Source organism: Echiichthys vipera (assembly GCF_963691815.1).
Source record: "Echiichthys vipera genome assembly, chromosome: 2".
NCBI classification, from domain to species: Eukaryota; Metazoa; Chordata; class Actinopteri; order Perciformes; family Trachinidae; genus Echiichthys; species Echiichthys vipera.
In genome coordinates this window covers 24,743,732-24,765,432 of record NC_139827.1, presented here as the reverse complement: position 1 = coordinate 24,765,432, position 21,701 = coordinate 24,743,732, and the positions used below count along the sequence as shown (strand labels likewise).

The 21,701-nt window shown below is 40.9% G+C and overlaps 1 protein-coding gene across 1 annotated transcript; it reads right to left on the bottom strand.

Annotated features, from left to right (window-relative positions):
* Positions 1-1,391: 1,391 nt before the first annotated feature.
* ldb1b (LIM-domain binding 1b) lies at positions 1,392-17,555 on the bottom strand. The gene is made up of 11 exons (XM_083925874.1): positions 17,501-17,555; positions 10,727-10,829; positions 9,414-9,458; positions 9,055-9,130; positions 8,868-8,970; positions 8,550-8,722; positions 6,546-6,668; positions 6,354-6,437; positions 5,641-5,764; positions 5,399-5,547; positions 1,392-3,542 (listed from the first exon to the last, which is right to left on the bottom strand). The coding sequence occupies exons 1-11, from the start codon at positions 17,532-17,534 to the stop codon at positions 3,312-3,314; spliced, it is 1,245 nt and encodes a 414-aa protein (XP_083782000.1). The 5' UTR covers positions 17,535-17,555; the 3' UTR covers positions 1,392-3,311.
* Between the last annotated feature and the right edge of the window lie 4,146 nt (positions 17,556-21,701).

Below are 21,701 nucleotides of genomic sequence, written 5' to 3'. Positions count from 1 at the left end.
TGAGGAAAAGCACCAAAGCTTCTTTTTCTCCCCTGTACACCTTCCTCTCTCATTCTGATCAAATTCGGAATGACAGTTTACTCATAACAAAGGAGTTCTACTCAGTATGTTACAGTTTGTTTTCTGAAGCTCTGGACCTCTGAAGTCTGAAAAATAACCCTTGATGATGGCGTCAGGGTCATCTCAGCACTCACTTGCAGAATACACATTTTTAAAGGGCAGATTGAATCTCTCTCACTCACAAATCTCACCTTTTCCATTAGTGAAAGGGAACGTGTGCTCATTTTCAGGTCTATACTTGTATTTTCACACAGAGGCCAGTTGGAGAGGGAAATTGTGCGGGGGATGAAATGAAACGTACCTGCCCTTGTTCACTTCAGCCCAAACTATCATGGATCCACCACCAGTTGTAGTTTTAGCGTTGTACTTTATACAAATAATCACAAATAGCTTTAGACTCATTTTAATGAGATGAAGTTTTATACAGATGATTGCAATATGACTACACCGTCGGCACTTTGTCAACAACTGCATCCGTCTTTGATTCAGAAACTTCTGTTGGTGATCTGTATCCTGATTATTAGCATTATTATTGCTATGATATATTGCAAAATAACATTCATTCCATGTGTTTAAAGATGATGTTGATGAGAAACCACACAAGTATAGAAATATAAACTAAGTAGACTAAATATTTAGTTATCAATGAGATTTTCTTCAGAAAAGTTCTGCTAAGCAGGCAAACGGCACACACATGTAAGGATACAGACTTATAAGATATTATTTTTAGAAAACTGAAACTGAAAAGCATGTCAGATAGTGAAGTTTTCAAAAGTTGCTGTAATTTTGCATATTGTTCTTTTTTAGTGGTGAGCACTCGTAGAGTTTTACGCCCATTACTGCCACCTACCCATGGATGTATTCTCTCCCACTAAATGCATAACTGCAATGCAGTGATATCCACCTGTGGAGTGACCATCGTTGTTAATCGCTCAGCCCTCCGAGAGTCAATCTCACCAAGTTCAGACTATTGATATATACACTATACACTTAAGATGGCGGTGGGGTGAGTGAACAAGGGCCTGTTGAACCACTATTGGAACGCAGCATTGGTCTCTCTGCACAATCACTCCTGCGAGGAATGACTGTAATAGCACTTTCTACCTATAGATAGTTTAGTTGTGACATCTCAACTGTACAGAAGTCCTGACGGCTGGCTTAAGGAGCAGAACAGTTTCTGAATACAGACTGTGTGAATTTCTCTGTGGATTGAGCGTTTTGATACTTTCACAGTATTTATACAGCACCACGACCTGCAACATATATCAGCTGTGCTGCAATAATTACAAAACAATCTTTTAAAGTGAAAATGTATCTTTTTATTGGTACCATACATTAATTATCAAGGGCAGAAACTAACCAAATCAAAAAATATATATCAAACAATGATTTTTCTACAGGGATTGGAGAAGGTACAAGTCACCATTCGAACTCAGTCATCAACTGTAATGAAATGGAAATGTACAAAAACAAACAGAGCTTTAGCTGTTTTATCAGACTTTACAGACTCAACATTGTTACCAGATATGATGACTGAACTTAATGTTAAGCTGGCTTTAGAAGATGTTTGAATGATTGATGGGATCACTGCACAAATGAAGGCAATTCAGACAAAAACTACTTAAAAAAAATCTGTTTTAGCCAGTGATGAAATATGAAATTCACCGGTTAACTAAAATTCAGTGAGCACATTCACTTGACATCAAGTTGAAAGCTGCATTAAACAAAGTCATGATGAATGTTAAGTGGAAAATCACTTCCTGTATAAATGAAATACATGTGTGAATTTCGAAGATTTCCAAAATAAATACAAAAAAAAAAAAGAATCATCACTCTGTGGTGCCATTGTACCCCCCGGGATTTTGTAATTTAATTTACACAAGTTTTAAAAAAGAGGGAGGAGGAAAGAGCAGGTGGGAAGATAGAAGGGACGGGTTCATGAGTGTTTTTTCTCCTTTTTCCTATTTTTGTTTCTTTACATTAGATCGGGATGGCTTTAGGTAAATCTAAGTAAGAATACATTTTATTACAGTCAGACAGAACTTTGCTACTACCTTAAATATACAAGCACAAATACACAAAAATTTAAATCTCCAAAAAAGGAACAAAAAGACAAAATAAAAACATCCACACTAAATTATTTCTCTTTTATAAACATAAAAGATAAAAACAATATATTTTAGAGGGGGGAGGGATAAAAGTCCTGTGTTGCTCCTTGGTCTGTAGCTTTTCAGTATTGGTAGAAAATAAAAAAGTAACAATTGAAATGAAGGCGTTTAATACAAATTAAAAAACATTCTAGGGAAATATATACTGTATAAAAACTCTTAAAATGTGTAACTGTGTGTATGTGCTTGCGTGTGTGTGTGTGTAACTGTGTGTATGTGCATGTGTGTGTGTGTGTGTTTGTTGTAAATGCTCTCTGGTTGAAAGACTGATCCATTGTAGTCTAATCAGAGATGGCTCTGGCACTAGGGGACTCAAAATCCTTCAATCATTAGGTTTATTTGTGTGTGTAAGTATCTGTGTATGTAACATGTTTCCCTAGTGCCACATTTCAGCTCTCCTACTACTGTGTGAATGTCAATGGTGTTATGGACTGACTCTTAATTCTGGTCTGTCTGTTTCAGCAAAGCCACAAATAAGACCAGACTGCTGCTTTTCTTTCCTCACACATTTCACACACTCACACACACACACACACACACACACACACACACGCACGCACACACATATACTCTTAACAAACATTATGAGTGACTTGTGCGTCAAAAGAGCCGACCAGAATTGAGAGCCATGTTTAGAGGACGGGTGGACAAGTGGTCCCTAAGCAACTCGCCACCATCTTGAAGCCCCGCTGACACCATCCCCTCCACCCCGCCCCTGCTGACGTGTGAACTTTAGTATGGATAGTTTAGTGTGCACAGTTCTCCCCTGGTTTCAATCCCTGCCCCGCCTCTGTCACATCTACCCAGTCGCTGTCCAAACAGAAAATTAGCGAGAGCAGATGGGACATTTTGAGTGTAAGATGAGGGGAAAAAAGGGAGACAGAGGTGGGACACAGCGCCTAAATATGGGGAAGTCGCAGCAACGGCTCAGTGACATTGTCTGAGACATGCTGAGCCCCCTCGGGCCGCCTGTGTGTGATGGATCTGAGCTCTACGGTGATGTCTGTGTTGGCTCGTGGCTGTTGGGGTGGGGTGGGGTCTGAGGAGTTGCCGAGAGGGGTTTGTGTTGAGGTTTGCGGGGCTCTACTGCGATGCCTGTGAGGTGGGGTTGTCGCTCTTGCTCTCCTGGCTGGAGGGCGCCTTGTTGTTCCAGGGCGAGTTGGAGCCCAGCGCCGGAGAGTTGTTGAAGCTGTCCTCGTCGTCGATGCCATTGGCTGCGTCGAACTGCGTGTTCTCCAGCCGTGTGATCAGACGCTCGTCTTCGTCACCAAACTCCCCTCCCATCAGCGTGGGCTCTCCCACCACCATCACGTCCTACAGAGACGCAAAAGAGAAGAAAAGTCAATATATTATTTTAGTGGTGAGGGATGGGTACATTCAAAGGCCCATCCCCACCATGAAGCAGTTGGTAGGAGGAGCAGAGAATAAAATCATATATTTTTTTTTAAATCTCCAACTCTTAATAATCCATTAATTCAATTCAATTTATTTCATTTTTAAGACAAATGTCAAAAAGCTTTCTTTCACCTCTATGAAAGTAAACTGAATATCTCATCTTGGGCTTTTGGGAATCACTGACATTTTATAGACAGAACAACTAATTGATTAATAGACAAAGTGATCAACAGATTAACTGACAATGCAAATAAACTTGACTTAAGGGGTTTCAGGATTTGATTAGACTTTCGTTTTAAGGTCACACTTAAATTCGATTTACAAATAAAAGATTTTAGCACTTATTATATTATATATTTTGTAAGAGTGTAGAGTCTTGAGTTCTAAAGATAAAGAGATTATTGGTTTCATGCCCTGACAAATGTCTTTCTTCTTTAAAGAGATACATGTTATCAAATGTGACATAAGTGTCATATTTTGGAATGCAGCAGACGAAGGCGACATTTAAACATAGCATTTAATATCACAGCCAACGTGAACAATTTGGTCTTATTAGACAATGTAACTTTCTTCCACTTTATTTTCATCATCTCCCACACGCTTCTGTATTAAACTGGCTCGCCATGAGTTTAACAGGCACTGTATTTAATGCCTCTTAAAATGTCCTGTATTCTTTCCCTCATTAATATTTTTACCTAAGTCTGTCACAAACCTGTTTATATTCTTTTATATTTATGATAGTTTTTGCAGGAAAGTGACCAAACAACAATCAATAAAGCAGGATATTGTGATCACACCATCTTCCTGTTTTTTTATTCCCATACTCACTGACCTGGTTAACTAGCCAATGGCACAAATAATATTTAAAGCAAGAAATAAACAGTTACCAGATAACATTCAAACACTCTTTTTGACAGACAGGGGGATTATAATTTGAGGGAAAAGTTCAATTTTAAGATGCTAGCTGTTCGCACGACTTTAATAAGCCAATGCATTTCAATTGTCGGTGTGAAACTGTGGGATGGAATGAGCGAGGAGCTAAAGAAATGTCCAAACATGGTCCAGTTAAAAAAAGGCACAGGGAAATGATTTTCACGCATACATGTTGTAGATGTGCTTCTATGGATGTTTATATGTAGGCCTATAAATAATATATTACTTTATATATATTAGATTTTATATAATATGTTATTTATAAAATTGTATAGGATTTATTAGTGTATAGTTAAGATTTACAAATTGTACATATAGTAGATAAATGTTATATATTAAGCAATTACTGAATTGAGGGGGTATGATTAAATAAGCGAAAACTTCTTCCTATGTTGTCACAGTTTCTTTCCCCTCTTATTTGTGAGCTAATTTAATTTTGAATAGTTTTGTATTCTTTTTTGACATGTCTGAAATAAATTCATGAATTCAAATTCAACTGTTAGGCCTTGATGATACAGGCTTATTTATTTGTAAATCACCCGTCACAGCTTGATTACAAAGGTAATCTCCAGTCAACTTATCTGCCTTTTAAAAATTGGTTGCACAAGTGCTGATTAATTTAAAATGGCTTTGTAGTTATTATGCGTCATATGTGTAGCTAATTTGTCAAAATGTGTTATAAGTAATAATTTTAGGCACTTCATGTACTCTGTCCCTCTTTGGTTGCTACTGTGATGTGACCTTCCCTCAATGAATCAATGCAGCAGTTTATCGTTGTGGTAAAGTTTCTGCTGGAGGTGAAATAGCAGAGTGCTGACACTAGAGAGCAGCGAAGTACTCACTGGAACTTGGCTGGACAGAGGGAAGCCACTTCCAGGGCTCTTCTTTTTGTTGTTGTTGTTATTATTAGTTCCTCCTCCTCCGCTTATGGTGCTGCCCCCTGACATCTTACGCTTCCGCCTTTTGTTTGGTGCCTGTCTTGATGGCTCAGCTACAGAGAAAGGATGAGAGTTATAGATCCTTACACCGTGGGTCTACTGTATATGGCCTTGCATGCATTCATCTGTGCGTTTCCTTCACCCACCTGGTGGTGCCACCATCCTCTGCCATTTCTGGAAGAGGCAGGTCTTGAGGCAGTCTCTGGGGCTGAGGCTGTATGTCTTGTGTCTGGACATCAGTTCCTGCATGGGCTCCAGAATCACACACAGCTGGAGGGGGGGACAAAGAAAGGCAGCAGGTTAAGCTCAGTTCACACTACATGACTTTCTGTCTTGTAATTCTAAAGTCATTGTGGTTTTCACACTACACAAGTAAAGTACACAAGACTTGCTTATTCCTATGGAAGCTATTTGTGGTGCATCAAGCTAAAAAAAGTTCAGTAATCAATATCAATAAGTATTTCAATATCTGGAATATCTGTGAGGCACAAATGCCTCTGATCTGGGGCTTTTGTCAGGGAGTTTCAAAAACTGAGGGGTAAATCAGGGCTAAGGTTGTGTACACAAGGCAGAGATGACACTGTGTTGCTTGTGTTCAGCGCACAGTATTTCACATGTGTACTTGAAATTCTCAGATAAAACAAATAAACATCGCCCGAGACTAATTTCAAAAATGACATACACTGACTTTAAATTTGCCAATGTGAGGTTGTGACTTTGGCAGGCTGATGCAAAAGCTTCCTGGAACCAAATACTGGACCTGCAGTTCCAGTCGTGTGTGTGTGTGTGTGTGTGTGTGTGTGTGTGTGTGTGTGTGTGTGTGTGTGTGGATGTGTATGTGTGTGTGTGGTCCACTTACTCGGAGGTAGTTAAGGGTGGAGTTCGACAGGCCACATCTTGTTATGTTTTTGGACAGCTGATCCAGCATCTGTGGGTCCTGTGCCTGAGACATCAACGGGGGACAGATTACAAAGATGACACTCTCACACCATCGTATACGACATCAGTGAACTGTGTGTGGTCATCCCCACTCCCCTCTGGATCCACTCACATGCATGGCCAGTATACTGCGAGGGATAAGTTCACGGTGTTGTCTGATGCTGAAGTGCCACGTCTTTATCCTCATCATGTCGTCAAACATGAACTCCAGGTACAAGCGCCCTTCTACACACACCTAGAGCAATTAAGAGGACTCAGGTCAGTACACAGCAGCTGAACTGGCTCACAAACATGTTTTGTCTATCTGTCATGTAAATTCACATTGCGTTACTTGCAGAGGCATCGGGTAACGTAGAACAAATACTTTGTTACCTTACTTTGGTTCTAACCTCTATACTTTACTGGAGTAATTATTGTTCATACAATTTTTTACTTCTACTCGTTGCATTTTTACGCAATTATCTGTACTTTCTACTCCTTACATGTTGCTATTTTTAACATGTAAGGAGTTCATGGAGTTTCTTCCGTTTTTTTCTTAAAAAGGATACAAAAATAACTCTTTGTGCCGTCTTTATCAGTAGTGTTCAAGTAGAAAACTGTTCTCGTGTTCGGAATGCAGAGTTAGCAGGACGGAGGAGATATATATATATATATATATATATATATATATATATATATATATATATATATTACAGCGCGCAGGAGGTTAATTCTACATTTTTTCATTAAAAAAAGGACCAGTAACTAGTATCGTTAGAGTACTGGATTGATAAATGTATCTGTAAAAGTAGTAGTATCATTATAATCTCAATGATACCCATCCCTACTCGTTAAGCCTATTTAAGTTCTGCTTATTTTCATTACGGCTGGTCATCGTTCAAAAAACACACATACCAACAAAAAAAATCGGTCTGTTGGCAGACAGGAAGACCAGCCAACCCTTCTACATCCCTGGCTGTATCTTGAAGATTTTTTTGAAATGTTTGGATGCAAAAACAACTCCTTTTCGAATGCGCTACAAGCTTGCACGACAAGTGCCACGAGCTAATGGCTTTCAAATATGTAACAATTTCAACATTAACATTTTAATACAACACGATAGTCATTACGCCCTTTAGAAAAGTGTTTTTTGGGGAGGTGGTGTAGTGCACTATAGGCCCCTGTGGCTCAGCCCAAAAATTTGTCTTTAATGGCATTTTTCCCTTTAAATTTTATACTTTAAGTAGTTTTGAGACCAGTAATTTTACACTTTTATTTGAGTAAAAAGCTTTTGTTGATACTTCTGCAGAAGTCTTTTTAACCACTAGTGTCTATACTTTTACTTGAGTAATGAATTTGAATACTTTTGACACCTCTGGTTACTTCTGCGAGTTGATCACGCGAATATGTGAATGATTCGTGCCATTCACCACCCGCCACAAATTTGCATTTTTGTATGTAATGGTGCCATGCAATTCATGCACAATACAGGCGGTATGAACACAGCATTAGGCTTTACCCTACAGTGGCTACCATATGATACGGAGGGAAACCCTTTAGATTGAGCCCATGTGTGATTAGAGCAGCTCCCTCTCTGGTGAATTCACAGCAAGTGGGCGTGTTGATGATGAAACCCGATGAACACAAACAAACATACACATAGATACTGAAGTAACTGTCAAACTGGAAAGACGACCAGATTCAGCAATTTCTATCCGTAAGCCCCGTCGCTGAAATGGGCAGACAAATTCAAGGAACGTCAAGAGACTCGGTTGTTCATGACGAATTACGAACCGGCTATTTGACAGTGGCGTAATATACTACCTCCTGTGCGCTCTAATCAGGCGGCCACCTCTTGTCCACACCAAACAGAGTGGACAATGTCCGCACCTCATTCACCGTACATTGTCCGGAGCTTATATGAGAAAAAGGCTTCTAACTGGCTTTTTAAAACCAAATGTTTGCGTTGTTTTTGTGAAATTGTGTGCATTGCTTCAATTTAGGAGTCCTATGCTAAAAAGGTTTCCATTTCTAAACACTTTGCACGTGATTTTTATTCTAAGCAGTATCAATAAATTATAGCAATAGACACATATACATTACAGGGGTGAACACAATAATAGTGGGAGACGCATACTTGTGTGAACATGGGCTTTCCATTCTGGGTGACCATGGTGCACTGGTCACAGTCAAGGGAGACAAAGTTATTGTGGAAGGACTCCTTGGGATGTTTAAGCACATAGTAGAGCTCAGTGGCACCACCCTCGAATATACTCCGGAAGTACCTTGGAATCAACGTCCGGCCAATTGCTTCAAAAGGAGGGGAGAAAACACAAGGGGCATGAGACAGGAGGAAATTGTCATGTTATAGTGTGCAGTCCAACTGTGACTTTAGATTAAAACGTGATGTATATATTAGAAACAGAGCGGCATTATGTCCCAGCGAGTTTCTTACTGTAACGTTTGGGTCCATCCTCCAGACAGAAGGTAATGGTCAACATGGCATCGTCTTCAAAGAACTCTGTAGTAAAGGCGTCCCACCACAGGTTATCACACTCCTAAAGGGTGTAGAGGAGAAAAAATCAGTTACCAACACAATTATTGGATTGTTTATGAGTGTGCGTGCATGTGTGCGTGCATACCTCTGTCCAGTTCTGTAGCCGTTTGTTGAGTTCAAATATTCTGTAGTCTGTCTGGTTGCCATATGGTGTGTGCCTCCTGGTCCATCATAGAAAGACAGAAGGAAGAGAACAGTTATCCATGTGGTGTTGTGAAAAAAAACCCACATCATCCTGATAGCAGTATTGCTAAAGATCTCACGACATACTGCACATACTTTTAGGGCTATTTCACTACCTAGTTTAACCTGGTCACAGAGTAAATACAAAATCTATTTTAAAATTCTGATAAGAACACAACTTCTCACAGTCTTATCTTTATTTGCGTTGTTATTGCTGTTTTCACACCAACTGGAGATAATGGGGAAACAATGCAGTCTTACCCTATTCCGGGCTCCAGGTATGTGGGAGGATACATTGGGGTGGGACTGGAAAAACAAGAGACAGAGAGATTATTACATCCAGCTATAGTGCCAATATGCCCTCTTCCAGAAGCTTGTCTGTCTTTATGACTCTGGGACACAAGCCAAACATGGCACAAATTGGATGATACAAGGAGACAGTAAATAACAAGTTACAACACTTCTCAGATACCCACACATTCATTTGCTTAGTGCAAAGGGAGCTTTGACGCACAGTGCACACCCCTGCAGTATAGCCTCTAACCTTAATGAGCCACACAAGACAAATAACTTTTAGCATTAAATATTAGCCTCACATACAGTAGCGGGTCCACACTTTTCATGTTAGTCATTGTCACTCAACGGGCATTTTTTCTGGATAGTGTCTGGCTAAATATATACCAAATTAAATCATTTAGGCAACTGGATCAACCAAATGACAGGTGCCCTCTTGTTAAAATATCAACAATAAACCTTCTTTGAACCCAGGAGTGTTTCCAGTATGCTACACTGGCACCTGACTCTTGGAAGTTATGTTATGCTGTTAAAGTGAAATACGAGTGTCCTGACTTGACAAACACTACCTGGGCTGTGCCTGGATTTAACCTCACGTTTCTTACTGGTAAAACACGGTGTCAAAGGAACATCAAATTTAAACCAAACGTTGCACTGAAATCAGTTCTGCAGCATCTTGAAGTTAATCTAAACATGTTGAGTAGACCTCCTGAGTAAATATAACCAGCCCCTGCTATTCTAGCCTGGCTTACTGGATGTACAGTTTGGGGATAAAGCCTGACATCCAGTTCCTCTCTCCCACGTTGGGTCCAAGGCACTCTCCTCCCCTTCCGTTACATACGTTTTTTATAAATAGATGTAACAGGTGTAAGAAAGCGTGAAATATCGGCTCATCAGGCGATGGTCTGTGGCCTGCATTTGCATATGTGTGACCGTGCCCTAACCCGGGCAGCCAGGTCATACTCCAGCGCTGACACAGCACTGTGGAGGTCTGGCAATGCAAAACTACTGCAATTCAAATTCAAAATACAGCACTATTTGTTGTCGCCAGCATCTAAACTATTTTCTGCAGTTTGGCAGCTAGTAGTCTGACCAATCAATTACTAGTAAATGTTTTCCAGACTAACATATTGTTGAGGAAATTGAACACAGGATATTCAGGCTGGATTTACAAGGCTATGTAAACATTGCATGCAATAATACGAGCACCTATCAAAAATGTTTCATGGATAGAACTGTGAACTCTTCAGACACACCAAAAACATAGACATAAAACTCACCCCACGTCTCTGTCCAGCATGGTGCCGGGGTGGAAAGGGGGGAAAGTGCTACCGTTGGGGGGCTCCTTGGGGGAGTACAGCTTGAATGACTTGGAGGAACAGCCTGGAAGAAGCATACATGTTATGTTTAATTTTTATATTACGGGTTCAGTAGTTGTTTAAAATGTTAAGTGTCAGAGCCAGATATTGGCAAATTAAATTAAACTAAATTAGATGAAATGATTAATGTGACAAATCTGGTAATAAATGCCGTATTTATTGACCCCCATATGTACACTGCAACATTGTGTATTTTGGCCAAGCTGTAAATAAAAAAAGAAAGGACATCATTTTGAGAACAGCCCTGGGAATTACACTTTGAATGAGTGTAACTGTATCATGTGAGGGTGAAGGCACATGCAGCCTGAACTGGCCAGTATGGCCCAGTTTCAGTTGGCTGCACTCATTCACAGATCATCCCCAATAAACCAATCTTGTTTCATAAAGACACAATACAACAACACGATGAGGGAGCCTCCTGTAAACAATGCACTCCTCCTACACCCATACAGAAACTACTGTCCATCTACTCTCTTTTAATAAAAAACCTATAAAATACCAAAAACAAACAAACCAATGCTGACTCTATTCACACCCACAAAAATAACTGATGAATCTTTCTCACAGACACTGCTCCAACCAATGTGTTCTAGTCTAATTGCCCAGCTCTCCTATAAAGGCCATCCAGGCGTGCCGGCCTCTAGGTCACGACCCCTGCCGTCACCATGGTGAAGCCCCGCCTCATTAATGTCTTTCCGTCTTGTCTCTGCATATTAAACGTTTCTCTGACAGTGTGTGTGCGTGTGTGAAAGAGATATATATCTAGAGACACAGACAGGGAGAGATATGCTGTAATTGTATTAATAGGATGTTTTTAAGCAGAAGAAACTGTGATTTGAGAACACAGCAGTGATGTGAAATAATTCTAGTATATGGTAAGACAAAAGTAAAACACCATCTCTGTGAGAAGAGGTTTAAATAAAGCTGACTCTGTGCAACGATTTGAAATCGCTATCAAAACAGCTATTGCTGAATTTTGATGGAAGACAGTCAACAGGCTGATTGTAGGGTGGTGGACAGACAGCCTGGCCCAACACTGACCTTAGAGGCCACACTGATAAACATCAGGTTGGTGTTCCTGAATTATGTTTTTATCCGTTTGAAGTCAGTCTTCTAACAGCAGTTAATCTCTTAGGAGAAGAGTTACATCTACTGGTTCCTATTCTACTAGGTCCTTGCTGGAAGTATAACAGTAGCCACATAGCTTGTTATCATATATCTCTTTCTAGGAGAGGTGGGAATCAAAAAGTTACCCATTACACAATACTTTCACAATATGATATGCCCATGATAACAACACTATCATGATACATCGATTCTGCGACACACTGCAAGACAATCATCTACGATACATAAATGTCTTATTTTAGCACCTCTTTAACACACACTGAGTGCAACTGGTGCCATTGTTATAATGTAAATTACTTATGAATAATATAGAGGAAAAAACCTTATAGATGAATGCAAAAATACAACTTTCTCTAACAAAAATGGTGGTTTGACGCCAGTGTATCAATAATGTATGACAAGAGGAAGTAGCCTAATACATAACAGTATATTTCTCCATCAATATTTGTTCACAGCAGTGTAGTATAGCAGTATATAGATAACAAAAAACAGGAAAAGTTTTCTATGAATAGGCTCACAGATGATTTTCACCTTCTACATGGCAAAAGAAGCCATACAACCTCCATCCATTTGAAACACTGCCTTCACTTTGTGTAAAAAAACAAAAACAACAAAGTTGTTTACTGTGTTATGCTATAGGCTTGGATGCACCACCACAGGAAAACAAATGGGTCTGATAAATAAATAAAGAATCGATGGTTATGTGTCCATTAGTTGTTGAGAGCTCCATTAGCGCCTCTCCTCTCCTGTTAGCGGTTAATGACAGGCAGTCACAATCACATCAGCTGGACTCCACTTCCTCCACTGGGAATCATGTTCCTCTCTTCCTTACAAGTAGACACACAGTGCACCATACTGTACATGCAGCTACACATTATATGCATGCACATACATCATCCTGGCTTTAAAGGGATGGTCAGTGCAAATCTCAAATGGTGAGTAACATGGATGTCAAAAATACTGTTGAAAATTAGATTTAACCTGAACTACAAACACAAACATCAATTCAACAATACAAAGTCTCCTCTCAGTAAGAGTAACCTGCAGTGGTTTGCACTGCTACCACCATGGATGCTAAGGTGGAGAAGTAACATTAGCCTAAACAAACGGAATGCCAGCCGTTATACTAAAAACAATAACTTTTTTTTTAAATAAACCGACATGAATCTTAACCTTTTTACTAAACCGTACTTAAAACACCCCTTCACCATGTGTGTCGCTCAGAACTTTAACAGTGGGGCCACATTTGACGTGCAGTTGTTTGCTTACAAAGGCAATTAGAGAAGCAGCATAATGCTAACATTGAGTTAGCATTATGCTAACACGTTAAACAGATGATTTCAGGACAAGAGAGAACTACTTAATACTCATTTTCACAAGTCATGTAAACATATACTAGACACGACTAATAACCTCGACAACTTGAACCACCAACACGTCCACAGTACACAACACAGCCCTGTAAGTTAGGCCTCTGCACGGGAAGCTAACGTTAGCAACAGAAGACAGTTAGTAACCAGTTAGCTGCTGTTAGCCGTGTTGCTAACGCCTTTAGCGTTAAATCCCTTTTCATCGAGAAAGCACCGAAATAACACGAGAAATCACAACCACTGCGGCTCATACAGCCACATTTAATCGCCACATCAGCCACACATTGTAGTCAAAGTGTGTGTTTAGGGGGAAAAGCGACCTCTTTACCTGTAAAAGAAGTCCAATCAGAGAATAGATGTTTACAGATCCGTGGTGAGAGACCGTGTGCACGCTCCGTGCGTAAAGACGGATAGGCCCGCTGGACGCGACGTACCAACACAATACGTCCCTCTGAATGGGATCAATGAAAAAAATCTCCTCAAACCGCGAGACTGAAACGGAATAAGACCTAAATTGCGGGATCGGTCGGTTATGTTTTGTCCCGCATGAGGCCTTGTCAGTGGGCTGAAGCCTGCTGTGGGTTTACATACGGACCCAGATGAGCCCTTTGTTCACGGGAGGACATGAACAATAGCTGTAGGCCCTCCTCCTCCTCTCCCTCCGCAATGCATTTGCTCCTCTATCCTCTGCCCAGCACCGCCAGCCTCCCTCTCCCCCTTCCCCTCCTCCTCCTCCCCCCACTAATGCACAACTGCACATGAAGGTTGTCTGGTAAGCATTTTTTCCTTCCTCCTCCCTACATCCCATCCCTTCCGTAACTGACACAGATGAGAATTGGCCTAATGCAGCCGAGTGGAAATGTGTGTGGAAATAAACATCACGCTGACTGCAAAGTGGTTTTCATGTTTACCTAATTAGTGCACATTAGCTTGCTGCAAACAAGTGAACTAAGGAAGTGACAGCCAGGAGACCCTGGTCATATATGCATTATGGGTCCATGCTGTGTGATGCAGACACAGCTGATGCAGCAGCCGGATCAGTCAAAAGGAGATTAAGATCTAATAAATGATCTTTCATGAACGAATGACAGACTTGGGTTGTTTACGATTAATCGTGCCTTTGAGTTTGCACACTGAACTGTCTCCAAGGTAGACCATCCATTACCATTGGGAATCTCTCTCCCTCTCTCGCTCTCTCTGCATACACATAAACACACAGGAAGCACTAAGCCAAAGGGAGAATCCCATAGGCCTCTAAATCTGCTTAAATCGCCTCAAATGATAATCAGATATTCAGATCACAGCCAGCGAGGACTCATCCATATGGCCAAGGTTGGGATATAAAAAGAACAAGTAGTATTAGGTCAGTGGCTTTTCATATATTTATGCAAGTGTAAGTCATCTAGTTGCTAATTTGATATACATTATTTATCCCTAGCTATATAACTGGGACATGTTTGACAGGTGATCCCATAGCAAGGCTGAAAAATTGTTTCTTTCAAACACGGAAGTGTACCCCCTACCACCACCACCACCACCCTCAATTATTTAGGGACGTTGCAGCCACCAGCATGAACGTGGTTCTGATTTATACACTACCCATGTACACAGGGAGTGAAAACACAATGTTACATTAATGATTTATTCACAAATTAAGATGCTCTTGGGAGCCGCTCTGTGGAAAAAAGTTAACAGGCTTTCACAGAGGCTGCTCGCAATCGGAACACCGGCCCTGATAGGTTTTTTTATTACATCATCAATCAACATTATTTTGGTTTAAACTGAAATATTTCCAAGAGGCACTTTTTAAAATAATGTGATGGATAAAAGGTGTGTGTGTATGTTTGTTTGTGTTGATTGTGCGAAGAATATGGAAGAACTTTTGAAAATGTGTTTTATAGATGAGAAGTGCTCAAAGCGTGCATTTCAAGGGTCAGTACATCCAGGTGTTGCAGCAGACAGATTTGGATATCACGATATATTGTATTTTTTCCCCTACATACTTTTTTGCAAATATATTGATATTTCTTGTAAAAGTTAGATTTTTTTCTTTAAAGAAATAAGAAGGGAAAAAATAAACATACTAATAATGCAAAAGTTTTATCAATATAAATATAAAGATAATAATAATAGATTTATGAATTTAAGTAAATACTTAAGATGTAAAAAAAGGAGAACTACACACATTATGAACATTCTTACATGTTATTCCTATGGTCTGAGACAGTCCAAAACATTAGTGAACATAAACTCCCAAAATCCAAAAGCCAGAGTGCTAAAACTCAAGTATGAAGTGTGGAGCTGCTTTATAGACAATGGATTGAGAAAGTTGTTATAGATGACACTGGGAGCACCAAAAGGAATGTTCTGAGGATAATTGAGACTGACAACACTAGAATAGAATAAAGCTCATTTGGGTATAAGAAAAGAAAACAAAACCAGTCTCCATTAATTGTCTATGGAGCTGCTCCACACTTGATACTTGATGACGTCACAAATTTGAGACTTACTTCTCCGGTTTCTGGCTTTGAGGGAGAGTAGCTCATGTTCACTAATATTAATTGAACTTTCCTCAGCCATGGAGATAATATATTGGAATTTTTAGGTGGTGTTCCACTTAAAGTAAATATGATCAAGGGAATGACACTGATTTGATTCATCACCCATGTAATAATTTAGCCCATCAGCCAAACATCCATTCCACCTCTATTATGTCACTCCTATTTCCACCGAAGTCCAATTAAATCCTCCTCTCTTCTGTTTATTATCTCCTAATTGAATTGTTTTCTCTACCTTTTGAGAAAGTTAAGCTGGGTATAATGGTCTTTCATTGTATTTTTACGTGTCTGGCTGTGTCTGACCAATGGTAGCCCACTGTTGTGCTTTCATAACAGAGGGTGCCGCTTTGTTCGGACATATTTTCTGTGGGTATGCAATCTCGGAACATAACGCCCTAACATTTTCAAAAATAAGACAGCGACTTGAATGCAGATGTCTTTGGCAGACTTGTGTTGGAAGAAAATCTTGAGTATGGTGAAGTGCAGTGTCTTCCCAGAACCAGACATGTAGAGAGGATAAGCTGCTCTAAGGCCTGTCTCTCACCCGACCAGCAACAAAGATGCTTGGGCTGAGTTTATGTATATTGGTTTGACCATGGTAAGCTTGTGACATGAGCACTTCACAGCGCACGGGGCTCCTGTCAGTCTTTTGGCAGCATCTTTGTGTGTCTAGTACCAGGGGGAGGTGTAGTCAGTAGTAGCTTAGAGTCTCTGTTGTGGGTGACTTATGTGGATTTGCCTATCTTACATTTGCTGGCCCCTGTAGCCATGGCAACACAAGCAGTCAATGCTGTCACAACCGGAGCGAAGCTAAGAACCATCCATGGAAATGGACACACAAGGGTTAATCCTGTGTGTGTGTGTGTGTGTGTGTGTGTGTGTGTGTGTGTGTGTGTGTGTGTGTGTGTGTGTGTGTGTGTGTGTGTGTGTGTGTGTGTGTGTGTGTGTGTGTGTGTGTGTGTGTGTGTGTGTGTCCAAAGCTTGCCCATTGAAATGGTACATGACGGGGTTAATCCTCCCTGTGTGAGAGTGTGTGTGTGGTGGGGTGATGGAGAAAAGGTGGGGGTGGGAGGTGTGTCAGGATAAGGCTTGAAGAGCTTACACACACCGTTTCTTTCGCTCTCAGGCATAGGGCAGGCCTTATCTTCAACCAGCACCCCAACCAGCGAGTTTCTCACACACACACACACACACACACACACACACACACACACACACACACACACACACACACACACACACACACACACACACACCTAACCTTCACTTCACCAGCTAGCCTCATACTCCAACCTGCATTCACACCTCAAGCCATAAATCCATGTACAATAAGTGATTAAAGCTGGAGCATGCGTTGGCTGAATAAACTCCCTAAAGTGCCCGGTGTGAAGTTTGCACTAAGCTGACACTTAAGCCTAAACAAGTTCAACTTGTTTAATTCACTTTTGTCAAACTTGTACAGCATTTCTCTGAACATCAAGAAACCAAGAGATACATCAAGATAAAATACAAGACATTTTCTTTTTCCACTGTGTTGATTTGTTTGACCTCAGGGCCCTTTGTTGCTGAATCGGTTATGAGAAAGACAACGAGAAAAAAGGTCAGAAGGAGAGACTTACCTCCCTCAATTTCAAGCTGTTCTATCATCGCCATTTTGTCACCCACAAATGCACTTTCACAGCTACATACTGATCTAACTCTCTGTTTTCATGCCTCTCCCTCTCTCTGATATCTCCCATGTCCAGACTGTCAGGCTCAGGGGCACACAGAGGGGGAGAAGGATGCCTACAGTATGTGTGTGTGCGCGTCTTTGCATGTGTATGTGTGTGTGTGTGTGTGCTCACGCACGCTCTGCCTGTGTATGTGAAAATGTGTGCAGCCTGCCACTTCCACTCACTAGTCAACAGGAAACTGAAGGGCACACACATCTGCCAGAGTTCTGATAACAACCGTCCCTGTCGCCCTCCCTTCAACACCGTCTTAGGCACTGATCTAGAGACAGTCTCGTGCTGACATGAGCGTAGAAACAGCCCTTACAAAACTGATCCCAGCTTAAGGACGAGAGTTAACTTTTAATGAGTGACATTAGCTACCTTTTGTTTTTTTCCTCCAACAGTAATAATAAAACAAAACCATTCCTGTTTTCATAGATTACCCTACATTTATTTCCCTGAGTGTTATGCCAAAGATACAGTTTCATGGTATTTTACCACTTCATAGTAATAAAGTCACACATACTGTAAACACAGCATGCCTTTATATGGAAGCTAGTGAAATGTCTCTGGGGCTCTTGTCTGGCAGATTTCATACACTTGGCAGCGCAGGATTCTTCACTCTCTTATTGGATCAGATGGAGGGCCAGAGATTCTGATTCAGCTCTGGTAAAAGACCAAGCTGCCACATTTTTTGGGAGGAATAAGCAAAGCAGAGAACACTGGCAGCTTTAGATCAAACAGTCTATGGGCTCCATCTTCCATCCCATCGCACAGTTGTCATTTTCAGGCCAAGCATCCACGTTGTGTAAGTAGCACATGTTCTTGTACCCGTCTGTGTGCCCATGGGTGTGTTGGTCTTAAAATGAGGTGCGGTCAGGCGCATTGTTGGCATATTTCTATCTTGAGGTAGCAGAAAGTGAGCGCACCGTTGACCAACAAAAATCCGGTCTAACATCACAGGTGCAGTGGGGACGTATTATTCAGATGGTAAGATTAGTCATACACGGAGATAACAGCTAGCTGATAAAGATATATTTACTTCCCCCTCAGACATTTCCTGTTTTTAATATACATAGTGTCCCAAAAATGTATACACCCTCTAGCAGCTGATCATTTATTAATATATATATAATGTGTTTATATATATATCATTTTTTTTAATGGGGATACCTAAAAGACAAAATTCATGCTATGAGACCTGCAACAGTCGCTGATTTGAGAGCAGCCACTGAACATGCATGATCACACAAATACCAAGGGAATTGTTTTGTGATGTGTGCGATTTCATTGCTTTGTGTTGTCAGCAGTGCCTGGACCAACACGGACGTCAGTTTGAGAACAGGCGGTGACAATAATAAACAATAAAATTATGTTTGTAAATTATATTACATTTTGAAAATGAGATGAATTTTAACAAACACCTATCTAATTATTTAAAGTGTGTATACATTTTTTTGGACACCCTGTATATATATATATATATATATATATATATTAACTTTGACGACCTCAATACACACACATATACATATATATATATATCTTCTCATCTCATCTTCATCCGCTTATCCGGGGTCGGGTCGCGGGGGCAGCAGCTTTAGCAGGGGACCCCAAACTTCCCTTTCCCGGGCCACATTAACCAGCTCTAACTGGGGGATCCCGAGGCGTTCCCAGGCCAGTGTGGAGATATAATCTCTCCACCTAGTCCTGGGTCTTCCCCGAGGTCTCCTCCCAGCTGGACGTGCCTGGAACACCTCCCTAGGGAGGCGCCCAGGGGGCATCCTTACTAGATGCCCGAACCACCTCAACTGGCTCCTTTCAACGCTAAGGAGCAGCGGCTCTACTCCGAGTTCCTCACGGATGGCTGAACTTCTCACCCTATCTCTAAGGGAGACTCCAGCCACCCTCCTGAGAAAACCCATTTCGGCCGCTTGTACTCGCGACCTTGTTCTTTCGGTCATGACCCAACTTTCATGACCATAGGTGAGGGTAGGAACGAAGATTGACCGGTAGATCGAGAGCTCTGCCTTCCGGCTCAGCTCTCTTTTCGTCACAACGGTGCGGTAGAGCGACTGCAACACCGCCCCCGCTGCTCCGATTCTCCGGCCAAACTCACGCTCCATCGTCCCCTCACTCGTGAACATGATCCAGAGGTACTTGAACCTATCTATATATATATATATATATATATATATATATATAGATATATCACCTGTGACGACCATCTTTGTAGTTTTGTTTGTAATCCCCCATCAATAAGGAAGTATAAATCCAGTCATGGAGAGTAAAAACAGTTAAACCAGACCTGTTAAAAGGTAACTAGCTTAGCTTATCTGAAGAGCAGCTACTACCATTTTCGCTTTGCTTAGCTATGATCGTTTTCAATATTGATTGGATATTTTTTGTTCTAAATGAAAGCAATGCAGTCAAATCAACAAACTAATATATTATGATACTCGTCACATTGATCTCCTGGCCGATATATTTCAAAGTGCATAATATCTTTTCTTTGGGCAGCGCTCTTCAAGTGAACCTAAAAGTTCATTATATGCACAATATCTATATCTATCAAATTTCCCCGACTCGCCATATACAGCACCATTTACCGTGGTTCTGTTCATGTGCATTGAACTTTAAAAGACTTTTAATGAAACATTTCAATATGTTTGAGATCATGGGAACCCCACCCCTGGCTTGTACATAAGGAGATATACAGGTAACTTCAGTCTGCAAACTTTGATTATCATAGCAAACTTTGTTCTCCCAGCTTGTTTGACTTATTTTGTTATCACTCATAAATCAAAATAATTATAATTAAAAGTTTGCCTACATGCTCACAGTCCTTTATGTTGTATATGACTTTTGCAGTAATTAGTACATTCATTTGACATGTCTTTAATTTTCTCTCTAATTATCCCTAAATGTTTCTCAATTTATTTTTATAATAATAATGATTATATCAATATCCCTACATATACCACAAGAGAGGATTTTCTCCTAATCGCCCACCCCTAAGCTACAATATAAAAATATGTATAATGTATAACAAAACATAATATTTTGTACTTAACTGAAGAACTTTTACTTTACTTTTTGCATTTTTGCATCATTGTATTCTTCTTCGACTTGAGTAAAACTTCAGAATACTTCTTCCACCACTGCCTATCTGTCACATACAAAATTGTTCAAGAACAAATAATGCAGATGAGCTTCATAAATTAAACTGTATGCAAAGTTCTCCTTTCGATTTACAGTCAGGGCTTCACCTTGCATCATCACAGAGGGGGAGAAATTAGAACTGACCTACAATGCTTTGTCCTGGGACGACAGCGCCCTCTTGTGGCTGCTGCGAGCCGGTGTGTTTGTTTTCATGTTGCCCTACAGTATTTTCTCACCCTGGGTGAATTCCCTACTCAGGATTTTCTCTGGCAGACGAACACAGACACACTGCAACAAGGGAACTTCAGCAGTGAGCGCGTCACATGTCAGTACAGGCCAATCAGGTGAAGGGATTAAATCTTTAAAAAAAGGCTCTGTTGTTAGCCAGTTTGTCATTAATATATCTCATCTGAGCTTCATTAAAAAACAAAAAGTTTACAAATATTATAGTAACTTAATGAGCTGCTTTATTAGCTTTCATCCTCAGGTTTTTTCCCCTCACACATTTCACAGGTGGCTTTTACGAGAATGTGTGTGTGTGTGTGTGTGTGTGTGTGTGTGTGTGTGTGTGTGTGTGTGTGTGTGTGTGTGTGTGTATGTGGCAGCGGCTGGTGTCAGCTGACAGCTGTGTGAAGGGAGATGACAGTGCCCTGATGCTGCGTTCTCTGTTCTCTGGGAGCCATTTTGTCTGTCTCTGATCTCAGAGTCAGGTCTGCCCCCCCCCCCCACACACACACACACACACACACACACACACAGCCAATCACGTCACCGCTCAGCCTTGCAGAAAACATAGAAACACAGTCTGATCCCTCTCTCTCATTCTGTCTCACCCTCTCTCCCTCCCTCCCACTCCTCCTGCGCTCCTACGCTGCTCATCTCCCACTTGCCTCTCTTTTCTTGGCTCTTCTGCTCTCTGCCCCCCCACCACCCCTGACTCCGTCAC

Bases quoted from the DNA above. Each gene is read 5' to 3' on its own strand.
- ldb1b (XM_083925874.1), bottom strand. From the start codon at position 17,534: ATGGCGATGATAGAACAGCTTGAAATTGAGGGAG. The intron at 9,459-10,726 runs GTGAGTTTTATG...TTGTTTTTCCAG, and splicing joins ATGCTGGACAGAGACGTGGG to TCCCACCCCAATGTATCCTC. The intron at 9,131-9,413 runs GTAAGACTGCAT...ATGATGGACCAG, and splicing joins TACCTGGAGCCCGGAATAGG to GAGGCACACACCATATGGCA.